This window comes from Budorcas taxicolor, chromosome 21 (genome assembly GCF_023091745.1).
Source record: "Budorcas taxicolor isolate Tak-1 chromosome 21, Takin1.1, whole genome shotgun sequence".
Lineage (NCBI taxonomy): Eukaryota > Metazoa > Chordata > Mammalia > Artiodactyla > Bovidae > Budorcas > Budorcas taxicolor.
The window spans coordinates 71836531-71862188 of NC_068930.1; the positions used below are offsets into that span (position 1 = coordinate 71836531).

A 25658-nucleotide genomic window follows, 5' to 3' on the forward strand; every position below is an offset into this window, starting at 1 on the left:
TTTTCCCTTAGTATATGTTTGTGAAAGCTGGTTAGCCAGCTTTAGCGTTTCCATGGTGGCTCAGTGGTAAAGAATCTGCCTGCAATGCAGGAGACCTGGGTCAGGAAGATCCCCTGGAGCAGGGCATGGCTCCCCACTGCAGTATTCTTGCCTGAAGACTCCCATAGACAGAGGACCCTGGTGGGCTACAGTGCATAGGGTTGCAAAGAGCTGGACATGACTGAAGCAAGCGACTCAGCACTGAAGCAGCTTTAAACGTGTAGAGAGATGGAGGCATTCTTATTCCTGTGCCTCTCTGTTCCAGTGTCGATGACTCCGGTTATTGACCAGATTTTTTCTTTCCTAGTTGAGCATCTGTCGCCCAGAAACATGCACAGCACTGTTCTCTATTCTTCCATACGGGGCTGTGGTGGATATGGCAGTCCAGAAGGGAACCCAACACTGCTAATGCAGCATGGCCGCCTATTTTGAGTCTTACCGGTCCCATCTACAGAGTGAACACTGAGCCTCTTGGGCTAACTACAGGACTTGCCCTCAACACAGGGCTAGTTTATTCCATATCTATATTTGATTCTTTTTCTTATCTGAATTTATCTGATTTTTGCTAAAAACCAGTTAATTGGTTTCCTGCTGTAATTCCAGTCTGCTGAGGGTATTTTTGAAAAATTAGTGTTTTGTATTACCTGTCATTTCTATTCTGGTGCTCTGTGCTTTGGACAAGGATGTCTTTGTCCAGTTAAAGATCTGACAGGGCAGAGACAGAGCCCTTAATGGAGAATCCATGTGTTAGTTGGTCTTGCTGACCCAGGAAAACATTTTTTCAGTAAGATTCAAGCACCATTCTTCAATCCAGACTGTTAGAAAAGGAGATCCCTGTGTTTAAAAAATATTGATCAAAATTACAGAAGAAAAAGAAGAATGAAGCTTAAATTCAAGTATGTGCAAATTATGAGAATTCCCTGGTGTTCCATTGGTTAGAACTCTTGCCTTCCACTGCAGGGGGCATGGGCTTAGTCCCTGGTCAGGGAACTGACGTCCTGAGTAACAGCGCAGTTCAGTGCAGTCGCTCAGTTGTGTCCGACTCTTTGCGACTCCATGGACTGCAGCACATCAGGCCTCCCTATCCATCACCAACTCCCGGAGTTTACTCAAACTCATTCCCATCAAGTTTGTGATGCCGTCCAACCATCTCATCCTTTGTCCCCTTCTCCTGCCTTCAGTCTTCCCCAGCATCAGGATCTTTTCCAGTGAGTCAATTCTTCACATCAGGTGGCTGAAGTATTGGAGTTTCAGCTTCACCATCAGTCCTTTCAGTGAATAATCAGGACTGATTTCCTTTAGGACTGACTAGTTTGATCTCCTTGCAGTCCAAGGGACTCTCAAGAATCTTCAACACCACAGTTAGAAAGCATCAATTCTTCAGTTTTCAGCTTTCTTTGTAACACAGTGCAACCAAAGAGAAAATACGTGTAAGATACATACCAGTTTACTGAATGATTATTGACATATTGACTATAGCTTCCTTTTATCAGGGTATTTCTGGGAAATTCTGCTTACACCCACTCAAGTCTGTTTTCTTAAGTCGGGTGTTTTTTTTTTTTTTTGAAGCCACTATAATGCTTAGAGGTCTGTAAGTGACCTTTTCTTGGCATCCCAGGAAATTTTAGTTGTGGGACAAACCAAAGAACTGTATATTTGGAAGCAGAGAGAACCGGTTCATGCTTTTCATATAGTCTACAATGTAATTTACTTTTACTGTTAACCACGCTAGGTTATTTGGAGTACCTTTGCTTCAGTCTCCTTAGGCCAGTCTTTTTTAACCCTTGCTGTGCATTAGAATCATCTCTCGTGGAAGCCTCTGGCTCAACGGGTAAAGAATCAGCCTGCCATGCAGGAGACACGGGAGATGTGGTTCGACCCCTGGGTCGGAAAGATCCTGGAGGAGGGCATGGTGACCCACTTCAGTGTTCTTGCCTGGAAAATCCCACGGACAGAGTAGCTTGGAGGGCTACAGTCCATGGGGTCACAGCAAGTCTGACATGACTGGGTGACTGAACACACAGTGGAGTTTTAGGGGAACAAAAGGCCCATGTTTTCTTCAGAATACTCCACCCCCTGGAGGTGCCGACTGGTTGGGTCCAGGGTGAGGCAGGGGGATATGGGTGCACATCTCAGATGAGAATGGATCCCGGACTTCTTTGGTTCCCTGCAGGATTCTTAACTTCTCTCCTGTTTCTGAGGGTGCGCTTTGTTAAAGGTGACCCCTTCCTCCAGTGGTTTAAGTCTTGTAGGCTGGTACCACTACCAGTGCTGAATATCTCCTCCCTCTCAAACTCTTCCTAACCAAATTTCTGGATTTCTTGCCCATCTGGTGAAGCCCAGGTCATTTTTGGAATCTTTTTCATCAAGCAGCTCTGTTCATCTTTTCCTTTCTTAATAGCTTCCTCTTTCCATATTGACTTGTAAGAGGCTAAGTAGCTCAGGTCACTAACAAAAAGAGTTGTTAGAGTCATGGATTTTTTTTTTAAATTCATTTTTAAAAATTGAAGTATAGTTACTTATGATATAAGTTAAAGGTGTACAATATAGCAATACACAGTTTTTAAACTTTATACTCCCTTTACATTATAAAATATTGGTTATAGTGCCTATGTTGTACAGTAACCCTTGTAGCTTATTTCATACCTAATAGTTTGTACCTCTTACTTCCCTGCCCACTCCCCTCCCCCCATTGGTAACCACTAGTTTGTATCAGTGAGTCTGCTTCTGTTATATCCAGTTCGGTGTATTTTTAAGATTCCACATTTGAGTGATACACAATATGTCTTTGACTTTCTTAACTTAACATAATGCCCTCCAGGTCCATTCACGTCACTGGGATTGCAAAGTTTCATTCATTTTTATGGCTGAGTAGTAGTCTATATATACACACACACCACATCTTTATCCATTCATCTGTTGATGGACATTTGGGTTGCCCCCATATCTTGACAGATGTAAATAATGCTGTTGTGAACATTGAAGTGCATGTATCTTTTGGAATTAATGTTTTGAGGTTTTTAAAAATATGTACCCAGTGATGGAATTGGTTGTATATAGTTCTGTTTTTAGTTTTTTGAGAAACTCCATAGTTTTCCATAATGGCTGTACCAATTTACATTCCCATCAATAGTGTGTGATGGTTCTCTTTTCTCTTTTCTCCACATCCTGACCAACACTGATCTTTGTGTTGTTTTTGGTAGTAACCATTCTGACAGATATGAGGTAATAGTCATTGTGGTTTTGATTTGCGTTTCCTTGATGATAAGTGATATTGAGCATCTTTGCATGTGCCTTTTGGCCGTCTGCATTTCCTCTTTGGGAAAATACCTATTTAGTTCTTCTGCCCATTATTTAATTGAGTTTGTGTGTTTTTGATGCTGTATAATATGTGCTGTTCATATATATTGGATATTAGTTCTTTATTGGTCATATCATGAGCAAATGTTTCCTCCCATTCAGTAGGGTGCCTTTCCGTTTCGTCAGTAGTTGCCTTTGCTCTGTAAGAGCTTTCAGGGGCAATTAGGTCCCATCTGTCTATTTTTGCTTTTGTCTCCTTTACTTTAGGAGAAGTTCCAAAAAATAGTGCTGTGATTTATGTCAGAGTGTTCTAGTAGGTTTATAGTATCCAGTCCTACATTTCGGTCTTTAACCCATTTTGAATTTATTTTTTGTATATAGTTTTGGAGAATGTTCTGATTTCATTCTTCATTCAAACTGTAGCTGTCCAGTTTTCCCAGCACTAGTTATCAAAGAGACTGCCTTTTCTCTATTGTGTATTCTTGCCTTGTTTGTCATACATTACTTGACTGTAAGTGTGGGGGTTTATTTTTGGGCTCTCTATCTTGTTCCATTTATCTATGTTTATTTTTGTGCCAGTGCGATCCTGCTTTGATTACTATAGCTTTGTAATATAGTCTGAAGTCAAGGAGTGTGATTCCTCCAACTCTCTTCTTTCTCAAGATCGTTTTGGCTATATGAGGTCTTTTGTATCTCCATGCAGATTTTAAAGTTATTTTTTCTATTCTTTGAAAAACACCATTGGTATTTTAATAGAGATTTCATTGAATCTGTATATTGCCTTGGTCAGTATGGACATTTTAACAACATTGATTGCTTAGAGCACTCCATCTGAAAGCAGCAGAATACACATTCTCTTCAAGTGTACATAGAACATTTTCTAGAATAGATCGCATGCTGGGCAACAAAACAAGCCCTGGCAAATTTAGGAAAATGTGAATCATATCAAATGTCTTTTCTGACTGCAACACTGTGAGACTAGAAGACAACTACAAGAACAAAAAAAACTACAAAAAAACCCCAAAACACGTGGAGGCTGAACAATGTGGATCACTAAACCAGTGGATTCCCGAAGAAATCAGATAGGGAAAAAAAAAAAAACCTCGAGTCCTATTATTTACAATGGAGGATCTGCATTCGGATCAGTGTAATGAATCAGGTACAGGATACAAACTTTTACAACAGGATGTGGTAAATGAAATCTAAGACAAACCCTTCTTCATCTTAGTATTTAAAATACTGAGAATTAAAATATATTGTTAGATTTCAAAAGTGGTCATAGAAGTGAGAGAAAATATAGCTTCAGTGTTGCTGGTGCTTTAGAGGGAAAATTTCAATTTATTGCCTGACTTATTTTCACTTTGGTAGGAGGCTTAGAGTAGATTTTTTAATTGAGGATATTAGAATTTATTTTTAATTGTACCAGTGGTTCATTGTGCTATTTAGAAAAGTCACTGAAAAACCAAGTATGTTAACACATTATTGACTGGGAACGTACTAATACGTCTTTTGTTACCTGAAGGTTATTGACCAGAGACGTATTAATGCGTTTTTAGAGAATGGTGCCGTTAGCATCACCGTGAGAGCTGTTAGAGCTCAAAATCATCAAGGGTTCACTGGACATTATGATTGCCGTTGTCATTCACAGTTTGCTCTGTTAGGTTTTTCTTTCAACCAAAGTGTATGTTATAAACAAAAAATTTCCAAAAATGATGCATCATGATATTTTGAGTGTAGAAGAATTTTTCAGTGAGTTTTATGCAGATACTTTCTCTGATTGTCCGAGCAACATATATACTAGTGTCTCAGAAGATGGTAGTTCTTCGGAATATAGTTCTGATTCAGACAGTGTGAATGTTATACCAACAAAAAGAAAAACCTTAGTGATCGATTCTGATCCAGAAAGTGGAAATGAAACTCATGGTGCTGGAAAATGCTCCTTTGCTTCAGCAAAAGAGTGCAGAAGATATTTCACAAAAATTGGAAGACTTAACAGGTGTGTCAGGTATAACTGTTGAATGTAGTAACCTTCAGTGCTAGTGAAATAACAGAATTAATTTTTAGCTGACCAAAATAAAAATCACTGGCCATATGCATTAGTTTCTACAAAAATCCCCTGGTCAGTAGTGAGTTGAAGGGGTCAGACTTAGAGCCTGGCATGGAGAAATTCAGTTTGCAAAAAATTGAAAATAGGTTTAAAAACTAGACCTTTGGGAAAGAATCCTGGCAATAACAGCCAGAATCACAGCCGCATGTTGCTTACTGTGTGCCAGGCACTTTCCAAGATCTCTGCCTGTCAGATCCTTTATCCTGGGAGTACCAGAGGCCCAGGAGGTCCAGCCACCTTTGGTTCAGTCAGTGAGTGGCAGAGGCCCAGGTGGGGCCAGGTAGTGTGCTCCAGAGGTCAGATTCTTAATGGCTATGAACGGTCTGCATCACTCATTGCCTGTTGTCGCGGCAGCCCTGTGACATCGTTATTTTTATCTGTAGTTTACAAATGAGCAGTTCAGGTAATGTCACATCCTTGTCAAATTTTTGTCTGATTTTTCAGTTCTTGCCCATCTGGTAGATATAAAACTATGTCATTGTGGTTTTAATTTGTTTTCTGGTTCATTGCACAATTGCTATTTTAAAGACAGTTATTTTACATTTATTTTCTCATTTAAAATTTTTGTTTTCAATAGTAGAAGGGCAGATGATAAATAGAATCCCAAAATATGTGACAGGTAAAATCTGAGCTAAAAGTAGAAACACAAGAGTAACAAAGGAGGCTTAATCCCTCTCCGACTATGTATGGCACATTAAGTAGAGAGAAGAAGATACAGATCTTTATATAGAGCTCCTCCACTAGCCCATATTACAGACCTGTGCGTTTTAAATTTAAATTATTTGGCTACACCTTGTGGCATGCAGGATCTTAGTTCCCTGACCGGAGATGGAACTTGTGCCCCGTGCAGTGGAAGTAGAGAGCCTTCACCAGTTGACCACCAGGGAAGTCCCACAAATTTGTGAATTTTTTTTTAAAAGCATCCCTTTCTTAGGATACATTACTGCTATGTGGCAGGAAATTATTGTGATAACTATTCAAAACTATGATGACTGCAAGCAAAATGATTTCCTCAGGATCGGGCACTTGTGCAGCTAGCTATAAGCAGTGGTCCAGTTAATACAATTAATAAGCCTAACTAAGAGATATTTCCAGGCTACATTTTCTGAACAAGCAGTAAAAACAGAAACAGAAAGCACAAACATACGGAGCTTAAAGCACTCACAGAACTCATGGGGTCTAAGAGAAAGTGCAGATGAGGATTGCAGTGTACATAGGAAGTGACACTGGGTGTCAGCACCTGCAGAATCCTGCTTTTGTTGTTCATGAAAATTTGAAACCTTAAACATATTATTAACAAAAAATGACAGTACATTAACTATGTAGTAAATTAGAAGAAGGAACAGAATAAATCTCAGGAACTAGGAATAATGTAATAATAATGGACTTCCCAGGTGGCACAGTGGTTAAGAATCCGCCTGCCAGTACAGGAAGACACAGAGTCCTGAGTTTGATTCTTGGGTCAGGCAGATCCCCTGGAGAAGGAGATGGCAATCTGCTCCAGTATTCTTGCTTGGAAAATTCAATGGACAGAGGAACCTGGCCGTCTACAGTTCATGGGGTTGCAAAGAGTCAGACACGACTCAATACCTGGAGTTCACTGTGGCTCAGATCATGAAGTCCTTATTTCAAAATTCAGGCTTAAATTGAAGAAAGTAGGGGAAATCACTAGGCCATTCAGATATGACCTAAATCAAATCCCTTAAGATTATATAGTGGAGGTGACGAATAAATGCAAGAGATTAGATCTGGTAGCCAGGGTGCCTGAAGAACCATGGATGGAAGGTTGAAACACTGTACAGGAGGCGGTCACCAAGACCATCCTGAAGAGAAAGAAATGCGAGAATGCAAAGTGGTTGTGTGAGGAGGCCTTACAAATAGCTGAGAAAGGAAGAGAAGCGGAAGACAGAAGAAAGGGGAAAATATACCCAACTGAATGCAGAGTTCCAGAGAATAGCAAGGAGAGATAAGAAAGCCTTCTTCAGTGAACAATGCAAAGAAGTAGAGGAAAAGAGTAGAAAGGGAAAGACGAGATCTCTTCAGGAAAATTGGAGGGACTTTTCTGGTGGTCCAGGGGTTAAGAATCTGCCTTGCAATGCAGGAGATGCGGGTTCAGTCCCTAACTAGGGACTGAACTAAGATCCCACACGCCGTGGGGCAGCCGAGTCCCTGGACCACAGCTAGAGATCCCACATGCTGCAACTAAGACCTGCCACAGCCAGATAAGTAAAATATGCAAAAGAAAAGAAAGTTGGAGACACCCAAGGGAACGTTTCATGCAAGGACGGGCACGATAAAGGACAGAAGTGGTAAAGACCTAACAGAAGCAGAGGATACTAATAAGAGGTGGCAAGAATGCACAGAAATACTATACCCTTAATTACCCGGATAACCACGACAGCTGTCAAAATGCATCAGAAACAGGGAAGAAAGCTGTAGTTCAGTCTCACAACACCCGTTCAAAAATTGGGAATTAACATAGCATACAGGCCATCCAGTTAAACATTTATCTTTGCTTGTTCCTCCCACTCACTAAATAGTAGTAAAGGAATTTAAAAGGAGTGTCAAAAATAGAGAAGACTAGCAGACAAAGAATTAAACCAACTTTGCCAGATGGAAACAGATGGTGAATAGGCGCACATGTGTGTCTACACATTATTGTATGTTTTATTCACGTAATAGATTTTGTATATCATAGCTGAAACCAGTTCCCCAAAGGAAGCAGCTAGGGACAGGAATAGGTGGCTTGTCCAGCAAGAATCATGCTGAACCATGCCACAGAATTCAGAAAGTTTAAGAATGAGTTCTATTAGCTCCTTCTGTGGGTAGAGGTACAAGAAGAACTTAAGCAGGACTGGCTGAAAACCTGTAATTGACCTTATGTCACCTTAAGGCAACCCGCCCTCCTCTCCCCCCGTAGAAATTGGGCAGGTTGTTTTCCGAAGAGGTTCAGTCAAAGAGCGTTAGACTTCGGGACCCCCATACTAAAAACAGGAGCCTGCTGAGTGATGAAAGTCTTCCCACCTCCTTGCTTGCTTCCCAGAACTCTCTTAGCCCTTCTTGTTGCCTAAAAGGAGATTGGAGGATTCTTCTCCAGGAGAATTGAGCTAAATTAAAATATAGCTAAAGACATTTATATGTCTTTCAGTGAATCGACTAAATCTCTGCCTGGTCATCCTCTGGTCCAGCTCTTATATAACATTCGGTTTTGGTGCCTCTCTCAAATATGGGCGGACAGCCAAGAATCTCCAGATATTTGAGGATAACCTGAAGCAAACAGGAATAAGAGAAAGGAACACTAGAAGAGGAAACTCAACTACTTTAGAAACACACACTGTAATTGGTGTTTTCAAAGAGCTTAAAAAGAGGGAGACAGTGCAGCGACAGCTGTTGCCCTCATGAGAGAGGAACGTGGCGCATGGGGAAGCACTGCTGGGGAGAGGCGAGCTCATGCTGCTGGGAAGAGACTCAGTAAAGGGGTTAGAAAAGAAAGTCAGCCAAGGCTCTCAGTTCGTAGAGATGAAACTTAAGATACCACGTAAAACTGAAGTGCCAGTCTAGGAGGTCTAGTTTCTGATGAAGAGGAGTTGTAAGAACTGGGGATAGGAGGGAAGATTATCAAAGACATGTGATTTCCCAGAACTGGAGGACCTGCATTTCCAGATTGAAAGGCTTCGTGCCGGTGCAGTAGAGGACAGAAGATCTACGGTGTGTCTGGACTGAATGCTCGTGCACCGCAGAGACTGCGTCTGTGGGGCATTAAAGCATCTGTTCATCAGAATTGGAAGAAAGGGGGGGGGAGATAGGTCATAAAGAATTGTAACAGAATGTCATTGTGCCAGTCCGTATCACTGTAAACTGGAAGAAAATGGATCAAAGCCTTTAAAATTCTGAGAGAACTGAATATTCCTGTGTAAAAGAATGAAACTGGACCCCTGTCTTACACCACTGACAAAAATTAACTCAAAATGGATTAAGGATTTAAGTGGAAGATCTGAAAACAAAGTTCGTGGAAGAAAGCAGAGGGGAAAAGCTCCTTGACGTTGTTCTCAGCAATGGCTTTATATGACACTGAGCACAAGCACGGAAAGTGGGTCTACAAAACTTCTGCACAGCCAAGAAAAAAGCAGTCAACAAAATGAGAAGGCACCTGCGAAATGGAAGAGAAGGGGCTCTTAAAACCCAGCAGCAAAGGAGCAAAGGAAAAAGGAGCAAAGAAAACCCTAAAGAATCCAAGTTTAAAAAAACAAAGGATCTGAATAGAAATTTTTCCAAAGAAGACTTTTTCCGGGGTCCAGCCCCGGTGGATCCAGGGTGATTCGAAGGTGGGGACGGAGTCGGCGTCCTTGGAAAAGTACATATTTAATTACAGATATATAGAGAGATTAGAAACGGATAGTGCAGTAGGAAAATTAGTGGAGAAAAAGAGACTGAATAACTTGGTTTACGTGGAATAGCATCCATGCTCCAGATGGGAATTTAGCCAGAAAAACGGGGAGCAAGAAAGAACGACATGGGGGTATCAGTCTTTCTGGAAACTGATCCGATTTCTTTATTTTTGGGTTTGCTTATATACCTTTTGTTACACATAGGGATGAATACGGAGTCACGCTGGGGTCAGCAGTCCTGACCTTTATCAAAATCAGGTGCTTCACATAAATGTATAAAAAAAAGGTCTTAGGGATTTTACATCATCTTCTGGCCATGAGACCTGCTTACATTTTATGATCCTTTCTTTCTGATAACCAAAAAACTTACTTTTTCCAAGGGTGTTTTTTCTTAAACCAGGTACCACCCTCCAAATAAAGTTACATTCCTATAGGATGAGGGTGTAGTGAGTTACAATCAGGAAAGGAATTTATTTAACCCAAGGTTAACATGATTAATCTTAAAGGTTACTATTTATTTCTCCTATATGCTTAAAGGTTAATACTTATTTCTCCTATATGCTAGTTATATTCATTATAAGGGCAGGGAACATGGAGATTTAGCAGCAAACATCAGCCCAGCAAATGAAAATCCTTTCACCAATGTTCCCCTTAAGATCTGTTTAGTCTTAAGATAGTGATAAAGTTACATTTTTACACAGCAAAGACACAGTGATTTATAACAAAGTACAGTGATCTATTACAAAAGAGAAAATCCATTAACTCAAAAAGTCTAGTATTGCTAACCTTAAAAACTACTATATTTCCTTTCCTATATTCCAAATACATTGATTAATATATTCCCAGGTGCCTAAGGATATGGAGGCCTGGTGGCAATCATTGACTCAACAATGAGAAAAGCCCTATGCTAATTAAGACTCTCAAAATACTCCAAAACTCTCTGTGCTGTTTATGGTTGAGAGGTAGTAAACAATCATGTGCTTAGTGGCAGGAGTATGGATAATTCTGTCACACAAGCTAGTCTGTCAGCAGAGAGGTTTGACCTGAAACACCCTTGTCACACCCAAGGCAGGGAATTAGCAGCAATTATTGGCACAACAAATGAAAAACCCTTCACCAATATAATTCCTAACCAACCCACTATACTAATAATTTCCAACTCCCCAAAAGAACTTGCCTTTAGTAAGTCTAAACATCTCGTGCCTCTCAGGTTGGGAGGCTGTAAACAATCACATGTGGCCAGACGAACCTATACAGGCGGGCTAGATCACCTTCAGAGGAGTCCGTAAGCTGAAACACTCTTGTCACGCCCAGGAATTTTTATTGCCTTGGAGGTGCACGTTTACTCCTCCGAGAGAAACGGTTATGGGGGAGAGCCCCCCGAAAAGTCAGAGGTGTAGGTGAGAGCATAAAACAGACTCTGGTTTCGGGGGTAGATGCTCGGGAACAGGGTTTCCTGAGGCTTGATCACACCTTTGCGTATGCCAAGCCTCCTTCCTCATGACCTTTGCCATGGGCGGAGTTCCTCACTCTGGCCCCTGGCAGACTTTCAAATAACCAACAAGTACATGAAAAGGTGTTTAACATCACTAACCATCAGGGGAATGCAAACTGAAACCACAGTGAGATATCACTTCACACCTGTTAGAACCGTTACACTCTATGCTCAAAAGAGTGTAGAGAAATGGGAAATGTGTACTGTTGGTCAGAATCTAAACAACTACTATGGAAAACAGTGTGGAGGTTTCTCAAAAAATTAAAAATAGAGCTATCATACAACTCAGCAATCCATTTCTGAGTGTATATCCAAAGGAAATACAGTTACCATCTCGGAGAGGTGCTGACCTCCCATGCTTGTTGCAGTGTCGCTCTCAGTAGCCAAGTCAGGGCAACGGCCTAAGTGTTCATTGACAGATGAGTGGATCAAAAAGGTGTGAGGGGTATTGTTATTCTATATTCCACAATTTTATACATAACATGTATTATATAATAATAAGAATATTATTCAGCTGTAAAAATGGAAATCCTGCCTTCTGTGACAACATGGATGGACCTTAAGTGCATTATGCTGAGTTAGACCAGACAAAGACCAACACTTGTGGCTCAGTCGCTCAGTTGTGTCGACTCTTTGCGACCCCATGGACTGCAGCACGCCAGGCTTCCCTGTCCTTCACCATCTCCTGGAGTTTGCTCAGACTCACGTCCATTGGGCTGGTGATGCCATCCAACCATCTCATTCTCTGTCATTCCCTTTTCCTCCTGCCTTCAATCTTTCCCAGCATCAAAGTCTTTTCTAATGAGTTGGCCCTTTGCATCAGGTGGCCAAAGTATTGGAGCTTATGATATCAATTATGTGGAATCTGAAAAAAAGAAGAAAAAAATGAATTCATATAAACAGTGTTCATAGTGGTTACCAGGGAGTGGGAGGTTGAGGGAAATTGGGGTCAGAGGGTACAGACTTCAGTTGTAGGATGGGTAAGTTCCAGGTTTCTAATGTACAGCATGGGGACTGTGGTTAACAAGTATTGGGTACTTGAAAGTTGCTGTGAGAATGGATCTTAAATATTCTCACCATAACAACAACAAAAAAAATGGTAATCGTGTGAGGTGAAGGACATGTTAACTAACTTTATTGTGGTAAAGATTTCACAGTATCTGTGTGTATCGAATCATCACATTGTACACCTTAGACTTAATATATATTATATGTCAAGTATATCTCTTTAAAATGGGGGTGGGGCCCTTTCAGAGAAAACTTCACTGTTACCAACTTTTTGGTACCAAAAAGTTACCAGAGAAAACTTTAGAATTCTTTACCCAGCCAAATGTCAATCTAATCTGAAGGTAGAATCAGAACATTGTGGGCCATGCAAGGTCTTGAATTTAGACATCTGCTTACCCTTCCTCAGGAATATTGGTGGGACTAGCAAGAGAGAATATTAACAAGTGGGAAAGTATAGGATCCAGAACAGGAAGTCCAATACAGCGAGTCTTAAGAACAGAACAAAGGTCTCCAAAATACTAATATCTTCAGAGAGGGAAAAATAATACTTGACTATTTGAAAGTATTTGAGAGGAGATATGCGCTTCCGTTATTGATATTTCTCCCGGCAATCTTGATTCCAGCTTGTGTTTCTTCCAGTCCAGCGTTTCTCATGATGTACTCTGCATTAAGTTAAATAAGCAGGGTGACAATATACAGCCTTGACGTACTCCTTTTCCTACTTGCAACCAGTCTGTTGTTCCATGTCCAGTTCTAACTGTTGCTTCCTGACCTGCATACAGATTTCTCAGGAGGCAGGTCAGGTGGTCTGGTATTCCCATCTTTTGAAGAATTTTCCGGTTTATTGTGATCCACACAGTCAAAGGCTTTGGCATAGTCAATAAAGCAGAAATAGATGTTTTTCTGGAAGTCTCTTGCTTTTTCCATGATCCAGCGGATGTTGGCAATTTGATCTCCGGTTCCTCTGCCTTTTCAAAAACCAGCTTGAACATCAGGAAGTTCACAGTTCAGGTATTGCTGAAGCCTGGCTTGGAGAATTTTGAGCATTACTTTACTACTAGCATGTGAGATGAGTGCAGTTGTGTGGTAGTTTGAGCATTCTTTGGCATTGCCTTTCTTTGGGATTGGAATGAAAACGGACATTTTCCAGTCCTGTGGACACTGCTGAGTTTCCCAAATTTGCTGGCATATAGAGGGCATCACTTTCACAGCATCATCTTTCAGGATTTGAAACAGCTCTACTGGAATTCCATCATCTCCACTAGCTTTGTTCATAGCGATGCTTTCTAAGGCCCACTTGACTTCACATTCCAGGATGTCTGGCTCTAGATGAGTGATCACACCATCGTGGTTATCTGGGTCGTGAAGATCTTTTTTGTACAGTTCTTCTGTGTAGTCTTACCATCTCTTCTTAATATCTTCTGCTTCTGTTAGGTCCGTACCATTTCTGTCCTTTATCGAGCCCATCTTTGCATGAAATGTTCCCTTGGTATCTCTGATTTTCTTGAAGAGATGTCTGGTCTTTCCCATTCTGTTGTTTTCCTCTATTTCTTTGCATTGATCACTGAAGAAGGCTTTCTTATCTCTTCTTGCTGTTCTTTGGAACTCTGCATTCAGATGCTTATATCTTTCCTTTTCTCCTTGGCTTTTCGCTTCTCTTCTTTTCACAGCTATTTGTAAGGCCTCCCCAGACAGCCATTTTGCTTTTTGCATTTTTTTTCTATGGGGATGGTCTGACAGAATGTGGTCCACTGCAGAAGGGAATGCCAAACCACTTCAGTATTCTTTCCTTGAGAACCCCATGAACAGTATGAAAAGGCAAAATAATAGGATACTGAAAGAGGTACTCCCCAGGTCAGTAGGTGCCCAATATGCTACTGGAGGTCAGTGGAGAAATAACTCCAGAAAGAATGAAGGGATGGAGCCAAAGCAAAAACAATACCCAGCTGTGGATGTGACTGGTGATAGAAGCAAGGTCCGATGCTGTAAAGAGCAATATTGCATAGAAACCTGGAATGTCAGGTCCATGAATCAAGGCAAATTGGAAGTGGTCAAACAAGAGATGGCAAGAGTGAACGTCGACATTCTAGGAATCAGCGAATGAAAATGGACTGGAATAGGTGAATTTAACTCAGATGACCATTATATCTACTACTGCAGGCAGGTTATATCAATAACCTCAGATATGCAGAGGACACCACCCTTATGGCAGAAAGTGAAAAGGAACTAAAAAGCCTCTTGATGAAAGTGAAAGAGGAAAGTAAAAATGTTGGCTTAAAGCTCAACATTCAGAAAACGAAGATCATGGCATCCGGTCCCATCACTTCATGGGAAATAGATGGGGAAACAGTGGAAACAGTGTCAGACTTAATTTTGGGGGACTCCAAAATCACTGCAGATGGTGACTGCAGCCATGAAATTAAAAGATGCTTCCTCCTTGGAACAAAAGTTATGACCAACCTAGATAACATATTCAAAAGCAGAGACATTACTTTGCCGACTAAGGTCCATCTAGTCAAGGCTGTGGTTTTTCCAGTGGTCGTGTATGGATGTGAGAGTTGGACTATGAAGAAGGCTGAGCGCCAAAGAATTGATGCTTTTGAACTGTGGTGTTGGAGAAGACTCTTGAGAGTCCCTTGGACTGCAAGGAGATCCAACCAGTCCATTCTGAAGGAGATCAATCCTGGGATTTCTTTGGAAGGAATGATGCTAAAGCTGAAGCTCCAGTACTTTGGCCACCTCATGCAAAGAGCTGACTCACTGGAAAAGACTCTGATGCTGGGAGGGATTGGGGGCAGGAGGAGAAGGGTACGACCGAGGATGAGATGGCTGGATGGCATCACTGACTCGATGGTCTTGAGTCTGAGTGAACTCCGGAAGTTGGTGATGGACAGGGAGGCCTGGCGTGCTGCGATTCATGGGGTCGCAAAGAGTCGGACACGACTGAGGGACTGAACTGAACTGAACTGAACTGATACACTTCTGTTACAAAGCTTAAGGATGGACCAGTAAAGTGAGAGATATATAGAAAACCTAAGTGAACAAAATAACTAAAGCAATTATTAGCTCAAAGGAAATCAAAACATTTTTGATAAATAAAGAATAGAGATGCATTCCTAGTGTGGCTGTAAAGAATATTTATAATGCAAACTGAATAGTTTAGCCAAATATTATGGTGACTGATCAGAGGAAGGAGGGAAGGGATGTGGGGTGGGGAGGCAGGATGTAAGAGCAGTCTTCACTGCTAATATTACCAAGTCAATAGTTAATCAAGAGGGAGGAGTTAAGAAATGATATAGACTAGTGGCACTTCTGTTCCGAAGTAAGGCAGCTCAAATACCTGAGATAAGTGGGCTTGTTGCTGTGAACAAGGGTTGAGGGTGGAGAGAGAGACTACATTACACAGTTTGACTTTCAAAGCTGCATATATGTACTACTTTATCAATAAAAATTAAACAATATTTATTTAGCCAAAACTATAATAGAACCTCATGAAGAGGTTGGAGAAGGAAAGCGTAAGTCTGTTTGGAAAGGCTTTAGGAAAGCTAAATCCACAGTGGGAAATCAAGGAAGCCATATAGTCTGGCGTTTTAGAAATATGTAGGTGAACAATAGATGACATAGCTAAAGAAGCTGAAACGATTGTTTCTGAGAAGCCAGCAAAGAAAGAGTCGGGATGAATTTGGATAGGTACCCAACATTGTCTGCTATTGCAGACAAAGATCCTATTTCCTAACTATAGAAAAAGTCTTGGAAATTGAGGCGAAACAGGAGTATATAACCTAATAGAAAATAGTCAGAAGATATACTCAGGCAATTAATAGGACAAATGGTCAGTGTTCAAGTAAAAATGTTCAACATCCACATCTGAAAAGATAATGTGTTTTTCACATCAGATTTGCAAAAAGCTGATAATTAATATTGGCAAGAGTGTGGAGAATCAGGAACTCTCTTATTGGCAGTAATGTAAAGTAATATATTTTTAGAGAATAATATAGTACTGACAAAATTTTAAAAGCATGTATGCCCTTTGGCTTCCATTCAGTTCTAGGAATCTGCTCTGCCAAGAGAGTTTCAGAAGTGTATGAGGATGTATATATACAAGGATGCTCACTGTAATAGTTCAGTAGCCAAAAGTTAGCAATAACCCTACGTGATATCAGTAAACTGCTGGTTAATTACATGTAGTACACCTACACATGGGCTTCCCTGGTGACTCAGTAAAGAGTCTGCCTGCCAAGCAGGAGACTCTGGTTTGCTCCCTGGGTTGGGAAGATTCCCCTGGAGAAATATATGGCAACCCACTCCAGTGCTCTTGCCTGAGAAATCCCATGGACAGAGAAGCCTGGTAGACTGTAGTCCATAGGGTCACAAGGACATAGAGGCTGAGCAGCAACAACACCCACACATTTGTCTCCCCTCATCTGTAGGCAGCTCTTCCTGGGTGGGAGACAGGTCGCGGCTTTTGCCTAGTGTTAGACAAACAGATTTTAATAATGCTTTTAATTATTTTCTCTGTCATGTGTTAGCTTTCCTATTCTGTTGTTTATTTTCATGTTAGGGTGGTTCTGAGAGTAATGAAACTCTCTTTAAGCTCCTTAGGTTTTGCCTTACTGTGCTGGCTCTCATATTTGCTGGTCTTTAAAGACATTCCCTGGAAAACTTGCTTGCCTTCCACCCACCGGCAGCTTTGGCCCACACCATGAAAAAAATAGTAAACTCTGTTGTTAACAGTCCTTAGAATAGAGCAACTTTCCCCTTTTATCAAAAAAAAAAAAGTGCACACTTTATTTTCAACCTTTTTCTTAAAATTAATTGGAGAAAAGGAGATAGATAATTAGATATTTAGATCTAATTTAGATAAATAGATAATTAAATAGATAATTCAGTTGTGCTTCAGAGTTCACAGGACAGATAAAAGTCAAAGTCTTTACCTGTCCAGATGCCTGCCCAGAGACAGCCAGTGGCATCAGAAATACCCTGTTTATAGAGAGGCGAAGACATGTATGTGTTTTTCTTTGTCACACCAGTGCCTTTTCTTGATGGTTCCTTCTCCATGAACTCTGGCGCTTGCCAGGCTCTCTCCCTCAGGGCTGTCTGAGGGTCTTTGATTTGTCCTTTCGTTCAGCAGAAGTTCTGTGATCGGTGTGGTGAGTGAGACAGAGGGACATACTGAGGAGAAGTAGGTGATCCTCCTTCCCTCCTTCCTTCATGAAGTACCCCAGAGATGTTAGGGCCAAGGAGGCTGCTTATAAATCAAGGTTTGTGACCCCGCTTGTCAGTCTAGGGGGACACTGGATGCCGGTGTCTGGGTTTCGTTCGGTCAGTCCAGCTGCGTTTTCCTGTGTCTGTATTGTGGCCCCCATCTTGTTTTCACTCTGAGATGCTTGTTCGTTGATGTTTCTATCTTTCCATTTTTCAGGTAGGCGGTTGTCATTTCCTTCCAAGGATACTATCCCTATGCTGATAATTCTGCAGAATAGCCCAGATTTCTTCCTGAGCTTCAAACCAAAATGCCAGCTGCTGAGCTTTGTTCTCACTGTCGTCACTTAATTGCCCTTCACATGGTGTGTCCTAAACCAGACTCGGCCTGCCACCCTTCTTCACTGCAGCTTGAGTCTTCTCTGTCTCACAGTGGCAGCCAATGGCAGCCACATTCACAAACATGGGTGTCAGCTTCAACTCTGCCTTCCTCTCCCTTGCTCACTGAGTGTTTCTTATTTAGAACCTTGGGTTTACAGTACAGCTCTTTCCTAGTAAAGAAGACGTTGGTGACTGTATGCCTGTTCATTATTTGTAACACATAAGTTGTCTTCCAGTCAGTTGCCCAGCTGACAGGCTCTCAACCTTTGGCCTGTCTCATACCTGTGTATTCAGAGAAGCCAGTCGGGTCACTTTTGCCGCAGTTTGATGACTGTGACAATACCTCACCCCATGCCCTCTCTGATAATGCTTATTTTATCTTTTTAATTTTATGTATTTATATTTGGCTGTGCTGGGTCTTTGTTGCTGCATGGGTTTTCTGTCTCGTTGCGAAGCACAGGCTTCTCGGTGCGGTGGCTTCTCTTGTTCAGAGCACAGGCTCTAGGAGCTCGGGCTTCAGGAGCTGCGGCTCCGGGGCTCTAGAGCCCAGCTCAGCAGTTGACACACAGGCTTGGTTGCTCTCTGGCACGTGCGATCTTCCTGGGTGAGGGATTGAACCCGTGTCTCCTGCGTGGGCAGGCAAATTCCTCACCACTGAGCCCCCAGTAAAGACCCTGCTCATTTTATTTTTAGGTCAATTGATAAAATTGTTTTTTCCCAAGGATAATTTCTGTATGTCCTCGGTCCTACATTTGGGGACGTTTGGTTTTTCTGTGGTACTGTAGGCTTGGTGTCTCTTCAGTATTCTCACCACCAGGATCCAGGTCTTTGCCTTCAGAAATGTTTGTTCTCCTCCTATCTGCCAGTTCCTAAAGGACGTAAAAATGGGAAGATGTGTAGAACAGGGGTCCCCAAACTCCAAGATCTAGTGCCTGATGATCTGAGGTGGAGCTGATGTAATAACAGTAATAGAAATAAAGTGCATGATAAATGTAATGTGCTTGAATCATCCTGAAACAACCCCCACCCCACCATCCATTGAAAACTTGTCTTCCGCAAAATTGGCTCCTAGTGCCAAAAAGGTTGGGGACCGCTAGTGTAGAAGATGGAGATTAATGAAGAGAGGGGAATTCTTTCACTTTACGCATTTTTGTGTTATTTCATTTTATTTTTTACAACTAGCACCTGCATAAGGTTGAAAAGGAATGTAGAGAAGTAAGATAGTAGAAATCGGTGAGCTTCTTATTTAAATGTCCTTTTATAGTAGCAAAACTTAAAAAAAATATTGTACTATTCTAGTGAGGCCTTTCCTTAAAGTGCATGTTTTCAGCAAATTATTTCTACCCAAATTTATCTTCAGCCATCAGGTTCACAGTTGATGGCAATGAGATCTCTGGCATGTTAATCACATACGCAAATTGTCAACTTTAAAAAAAATTCTGTGCCAGTACCCACCTGTTGCTCTGGAGTTTTCTGTATTGCCGACTTGTAATGTATCCATTGTTTTACTTGTACATTTCAAAGGTGGCTGTTTGGAATCATGAGATGAGTTAGGACTTTGGAGTCAGACAACTCAGACTTTGAACTCTGGCATGTGTTAGCTGGGAAAACTTGGACTGGTTTCTTAACTTTCTCAGTACTCCTTTCCTGTGCACTGGAGATGATCCTAGTCGCCTGACAAGAGTTGTGAAAATTCAGTCAGATCATAGCCATGGAGCACCTAGCGCTGAACTTCAGACACAGGTGACACCCGGCAGCTACTAGCTTCACGCCTCTTCTCCCCACCCGCTTCGATTGAGTTGGTATAGAGTTGATTCTAGTTTCTGCCTAATATGTAATTCTGCTGCTGCTGCTAAGTCACTTCAGTCGTGTCCGACTCTGTGCGACCCCATAGAGGGCAGCCCAAAAGGCTCCCCCGTCCCTGGGATTCTCCAGGCAAGAACACTGGAGTGGGTTGCCATTTCCTTCTCCAGTGCGTGAAGGTGAAGTCGCTCAGTCGTGTCCGACCCTCAGCGACCCCATGGACTGCAGCCTTCCAGGCTCCTCCATCCATAGGATTTTCCAGGCGAGAGTGCTGGAGTGGGTGCCATTGCTTCTCCGGTGTAATTCTGACAGAGGTAAATACATAGAGCTATTTGGTGATCCCTGACGCCGCCCAGCTGGGAGACCTTCGGCTACTCTGTCTGCCTACAGAAAGAGACTTGTGCTGTTCATCGCTCTGTCTGGTCCCACTCACCTACCCTGTGTGTTTTCACAACACACCCCTTGGTGTGGCCTCTGCTGTGTGTAACTCACTTCAGTCGCTCAGTCCTGTCTGACTCTTTGCGACCCCGTGGACGGCAGCACACCAGGCCTCCCTGCCCATCACCAACTCCCGGAGCTTGCTCAAACTCAGGTCCATGGAGTCGGTGATGCCATCCAACCATCTCATCCTCTTTCGTCCCCTTCTCCTCCTGTGTTCAATCTTTCCCAGCATCAAGGTCTTTTCCAGAGAGTCAGTTCTTCATATCAGGTGTCTAAGTACTAGAGCTTCAGTTTCAGCATCAGTCCTTCCAGTGAACATTCAGGACTGATTTCCTTTAGGACTCTGTAATTGGATCTCCTTGCAGTCCAAGGGACACTCAAGAGTCTTCTCTGACACCACAGTTCAAAAGCATCAATTCTTTGGCCCTCAGCTTTCTTTATAGCATGGCCACAGGAAAAACCATAGCTTTGATTAGACGGACCTTTGTTGCTAAAGTAATGTCTCTGCTTTTTAATATGCTATCTAGGTTGGTCATAGCTTTTCTTCCAAGGAGCAAGCATCTTTTATTTTCATGGCTGCAGTTACCATCTGTACTGATTTTTGGATCCCCCCCCAAAAAGATAAAGTCTGTCACTGTTACCTTTGTTTCCCCATCTGTTTGCCATGAAGTGATGGGACCAGATGCCATGATCTTATTTTTTTGAATGTTGAGTTTAAGCCAACTTTTTCACTCTTCTCTCTCACCTTCATCAAGAGGCTCTTTGGTTCCTCTTCACTTTCTGCCGTAAGGGTGGTATCATATGCGTATCTGAGGTTATTGATACTTCTCCCGACAATCTTGACTCCAGCTTGTGCTTCATCCAGCCCAGCGTTTCTCATGATGTCCTCTGCATGTAAATTAAATAAGCAGGGTGACAATGTGCAGCCTTGACGTGCTCCTTCCCCAGTTTGGAACCAGTCTGCTGCTCCATGCCCTGCTCTGACTGTCGCTCCCTGGCCTGCGCACGGGTTTGGTTTCCAGCTTCAGTGTGTTTCCTCTCGTGTGTTACCTACTCCTGCTCTCTAAGAATTACTCTAAAACTCAGCAACTTAGAACCTGTGTGATCGCAGTTTCTTTGAGTCAGCTGTTTGCGGGTAACTTAGTTGGATGGTTCTGGCTCAGATGCTGTCAAGATATTTTGGGGAAGAGCCGCAGTTGCAGGTGCCCACAGGTTTGATTGGGGCTGGTGCATCTGCTTCTAGAAGGCCCTATCACCTGGCTTTTGTCTAGGGCCTGCGGTTCCTCACCAGCCACAGGTATGAGTCCTCGTTTCCTTGCCATCTGGGCCTGTCCATTGAGGTACTTAATGTCCTTAGGACCTGCCCATCAGTGATCTGTGAGAGCAAGGAGGGCGGCCCGGTGCCTTTACAGCTTAGTCTCTGAAGCCCCCTCCCTACCGCTCTGCTTTCCTCTCCTCATGAAAAGTGAGCCACTAAGTGCAGTCCACACTGAAACGGAGGAATATTAAGTTCTGCCTTTTAAGAGGAGGATTGTCAGAGTATTTGTGGACCTGTTTTAAAAGCACCACACCAGGGGTGCAGGTTGAAATGTAAAATTCTCAAAGCTCATTTCAGATCTAGTGATAGGTAGAACCCAGGAACCTGTAGTTTGCACAGATACCCTAATGTTCTGATGCCTGTGGCGTAAAGTCCACACCTGGAAACCCGCGCTCTGCCAGATGGAGCACCCGGTGGTCTTGAAATAGTCTTCACTGGTTGCACCCCCCTGTCTTGCTCAGATCCCCAGCCCATTCTGAACCGCATAAATCCAGTTACCTCCATGGTGCCCATCTCCGCAGCAGAGGTGAGCTCTCTGTCCCTTGGGTCCCTGCAGGCCTCCATCTTTCTCCTGCTCTCTGGTTCTGATGTTGGAGTGCTGTGCTGCTAGTAGGATGTAAGTTGTTTTTATTGGGCCTCTTTTGCCAGCAGAACTGTGACAACCCTGTCATAGGCATTCTGCTACTCAGGATCTAAAAGCAGTGTGGTCATTAGAATGCGAAGGAGACTGGCTCAAACCACACTTCTTGGTAGTCAGTACTTTCTTGCAGGCATTTATCAAACAAATGAGTTCCTGTTGTGTGCCAGGCTGGGTTTCGAGGTTCCGCTGGTGACAGGAGGCAGACACACTCCCTGTAGATGAGGCGGCAGAAATGAACTGATAAACACAATATATTATCACAATGTGAAAGACATTCTGGGAAAGAAGTGCTGTGATGTAAAACAAAGGAAACCTACTTAGATAAGGTTTTCAGAGAATCTGCCTGAGACTTGAAGGATGAAAAGGAGAAAAAATTGTAAGGAAAGGAGTTAGTATGTTCTGGGAGAAATCAGAGTGCCTGGAGGTGAGGCTGAAAGTGTAGGCAGTCTGCCATGGCCATGGTCAGGGCTTCATTCTAAACACAGTGTCCTGAGCTGAGTTAGTGTGATAGCCAGCCTGTCGCTCTCCTAATTTAACAGTCATAGAAATAACTGGGAGGCTCAAATCATAGGTACAAGTCCAGCTGTAATGAATTGGGAAAGCAGGGCTCCTGTGTTTGCTTAACAGAGGGAGACGAAGAAGGAGCCCACGCCCTTAGTGGATGATCCAGGATTCTAGGTGGTCCTGTTTAGTTGCTTCAGGCGTGTCCGATTCTTGGCAACCCTATGGACTTACAGCCTGCCAGGCTCCTGTGTCCATGGCATTTCCCAGGCAAGAATACTGCAGTGGGTTGTCATTTCCTTCTCCAGGGGAATCTTCCCAACCTAGGGATCGAACCTGGGTCTCTTGTGTCTCCTATTTGGCAGGCAGATTCTTTACCACTGCACCACCTGGGAAGCCCAGTCTTGTAGACAGAAAGGCTGTTGATCTTGATTCCATTTTTTAAGCTCTGAGCTGTTTGTAGGTCAGATGCTGTGCCTCCATGCCTCTGGTTGCTGATGCATTTCTAGATTAGACCCGGTGGACAAAGACAAGTGCAGGGAGAGTCCCAGCTTCTCGGCCCATAGGCAGCTGCTCCTTGTTTCTCAGACCTCTTTCCAGCCTTGCCTCCTCCAGGCTGTGATACCCCGGGTGCTAGGAGACTAGTTCTAACCACATTCCCCATAGAAAGATAGGGGAACCTTGGAATATCTTTCCTCTCTTTTTCTGGTTTCCACTGGTTTGCAGGAGGGTTGTCTTAAGATGGCCTTTAAAATTCTGTTATTTTATGAGATCTCATATTAGCCCAGATCATGATGCTGTGACCCGCCTCTGAATTCACAGCATGTTTGTACAGCAACAGTTTAATATTCTGCCTTATTCTGTGTGATGGCTAGGCAGCTTGAAGTGGTTTTATTTAAAGCCTTATAGAATTACTTGGAATTATCAATCTAATACACTCATGATACAGTTCATTGGGACTGTACAAGTTTTGATTTGCAGAATTACAATTCCTCGATAGATACTGAATCGGACTAAGTCTAATAACAAACTGTTCTGCTTAAATCTGATTTCTGTGTTCAAGATAGCAAAATATAACTCACAGTAGCAAAATATCATCCTCCTCTGGGAACTCTGCTTTTTCATACGATAAAACTGACGCATTAGTATTGGAGCATTAAATGGACTCATTTAGTATTAGACAACAAAACTACATCATAATTACTCTGAATTTCCATGTCTTAGATGTGGACTACTAAACATTATCAGTGAATCGGTTATCTAAGAGAAAAATTTAATTTATATTGCTACTGTGGAATATAATGTTTAATAATGTGTGTTGGGGGGATTGTGTGTGTGTTTGTTTTTTAGCTCTTCAGAGAAGTAAGAATAATGAAGATTTTAAATCATCCAAACATAGGTACTTTCTGCTTTCTTAAATACTTTTGGGTCTAAATGCATTCTTGAAAGTTTTTCATAAAGTTAAACATATATTCCAGAAGTGACAGGAGATTTCTTCCCTTCTCCCATTCCAGGTACACTTTTAGAATGTGTGTGTGTGTGTGTGTGTGTGTGTGTGTGTGTGTGTGTGTGTGTGTAGTTGATCATTTCTGTTAACTTTTTGAAATTGCTGAAGATAGGTTAAAAGATTCAGTATTAAACATTTAAATGTAAAGCTTTAATTTAGTAGAAACGTCTGTAATCAGATTGTAATTTTCTAAATTTTAGTATATCAAAATGTCATAATTGTACCTAAATTTTAGATAGAGGGAATTACAGTAAGCTAAAGTTTTCAGGGGTGTTTTTTGCTCTGGCTGTATCCCTAAGAAAATAATGATGCATTGAAACATATCTTAAAAAATGAAGGGAATTTCCTGTCAGTCCAGTGGTTAGGACTCCGTGCTTCCAGTGCAGGGGGCGCAGGTTCGATCCCAGGTGAGGGAACTGAGATCCTACATGCTGCTCAGCACAGCCAGGGAAACATACAGGGTGCTTGCTATCTGACACAGGGCTTTGGTGTGAATTGTTATACACTGTGCAGACCTGCTTTCTGTGTCCTCTTGCTTTATGCAGTGAGGTGTGTCTAAAGATGAGGGTGGGTCATGGTCCTGCCCTCCTCATAGTTGTAGGAACAACATGAAAGCTGACCCTGTGTACACACCTCAGTGAAAAGTTTTGATTCCATCCATAATGCAGATCTTTTAAAATAATACAACTGCTTTCTTATATAGTAATAGGTCCTACAATCTAGAAATATTTGAAATGCTACCAAGCCATTATCCCCTTATTGGTGATGTTAGTTAAGATGTGAACGATCCATATCTGGGTTGTGACAGGGCTAGGGAGAATAGAGAGGGTTGTGGCAGGATACGGCAGCGCAGAGAGGCCTCCATATTGCCCTGCAGCTGTGTGAGGGCAGCCAGCCAGCGCTGGACTGCAAACTCCAACTCCCCGCCGCCAACGCACTGCCAAGAGCCAGCCAGTTTGTTTTGTTTTTTCTTAATTTGTACCCTGATTGAAGTTCTCTGCTTACTACTAAATGACATATCTTTGAAAATATAAATTCCCATTGGATTAAAATAGTTTTCCTAGAAGAGCCAGTATTTGCATTGGAATTTTATTTTTTAATTCATTTTTGGCTTGGCAGGTCTGAGTTTCCCAACCAGGGATCAAACCCAGGCCCCCTGCAGTGAAAGCTCAGAGTCCTGACCACTGCACTGCCAGGGGATTCCCCCTGCATTGGAATTACAGAATTTACTAACATGTTGACAGTTTACCAGCATATGCCTGAAATTTATTTAGATAATTTTTCTTAACAACCTGAACATATGCCATCTTAGAAATGATATGATAGTTTTAACTCACCAGGTCGACAAACACATCAAATACTGTGCAAGCTACTGATTTGATTTAATATTCTGTATTAAAGCATCAGAAAATAACCCACAATAGAAGAGACTAGCATTCTCCCTCACTGCTCTCCTTTTTGCTGAATTTAACTGTAACATATGTATTAACAAAATAGATACAGGACATAGTGATTTGATAGTTTTAGA

At 42.2% G+C, this 25658-nt stretch overlaps 1 protein-coding gene across 7 annotated transcripts in view; it reads left to right on the forward strand.

The window, feature by feature from the left end:
- The window catches only part of MARK3 (microtubule affinity regulating kinase 3), a 110828-nt gene that overhangs the window by 48580 nt on the left and 36590 nt on the right, over nucleotides 1–25658 (forward strand). For 6 of the 7 annotated variants that reach the window (XM_052659984.1, XM_052659985.1, XM_052659987.1 and 3 more), the window contains exon 4: nucleotides 23974–24022. In XM_052659984.1, the coding sequence (XP_052515944.1) occupies nucleotides 23974–24022 (49 nt within the window). Of the gene's footprint in view, nucleotides 1–23973; nucleotides 24138–25658 lie in introns of those variants that run through there. The other variant, XM_052659990.1, reaches the window with a different exon arrangement.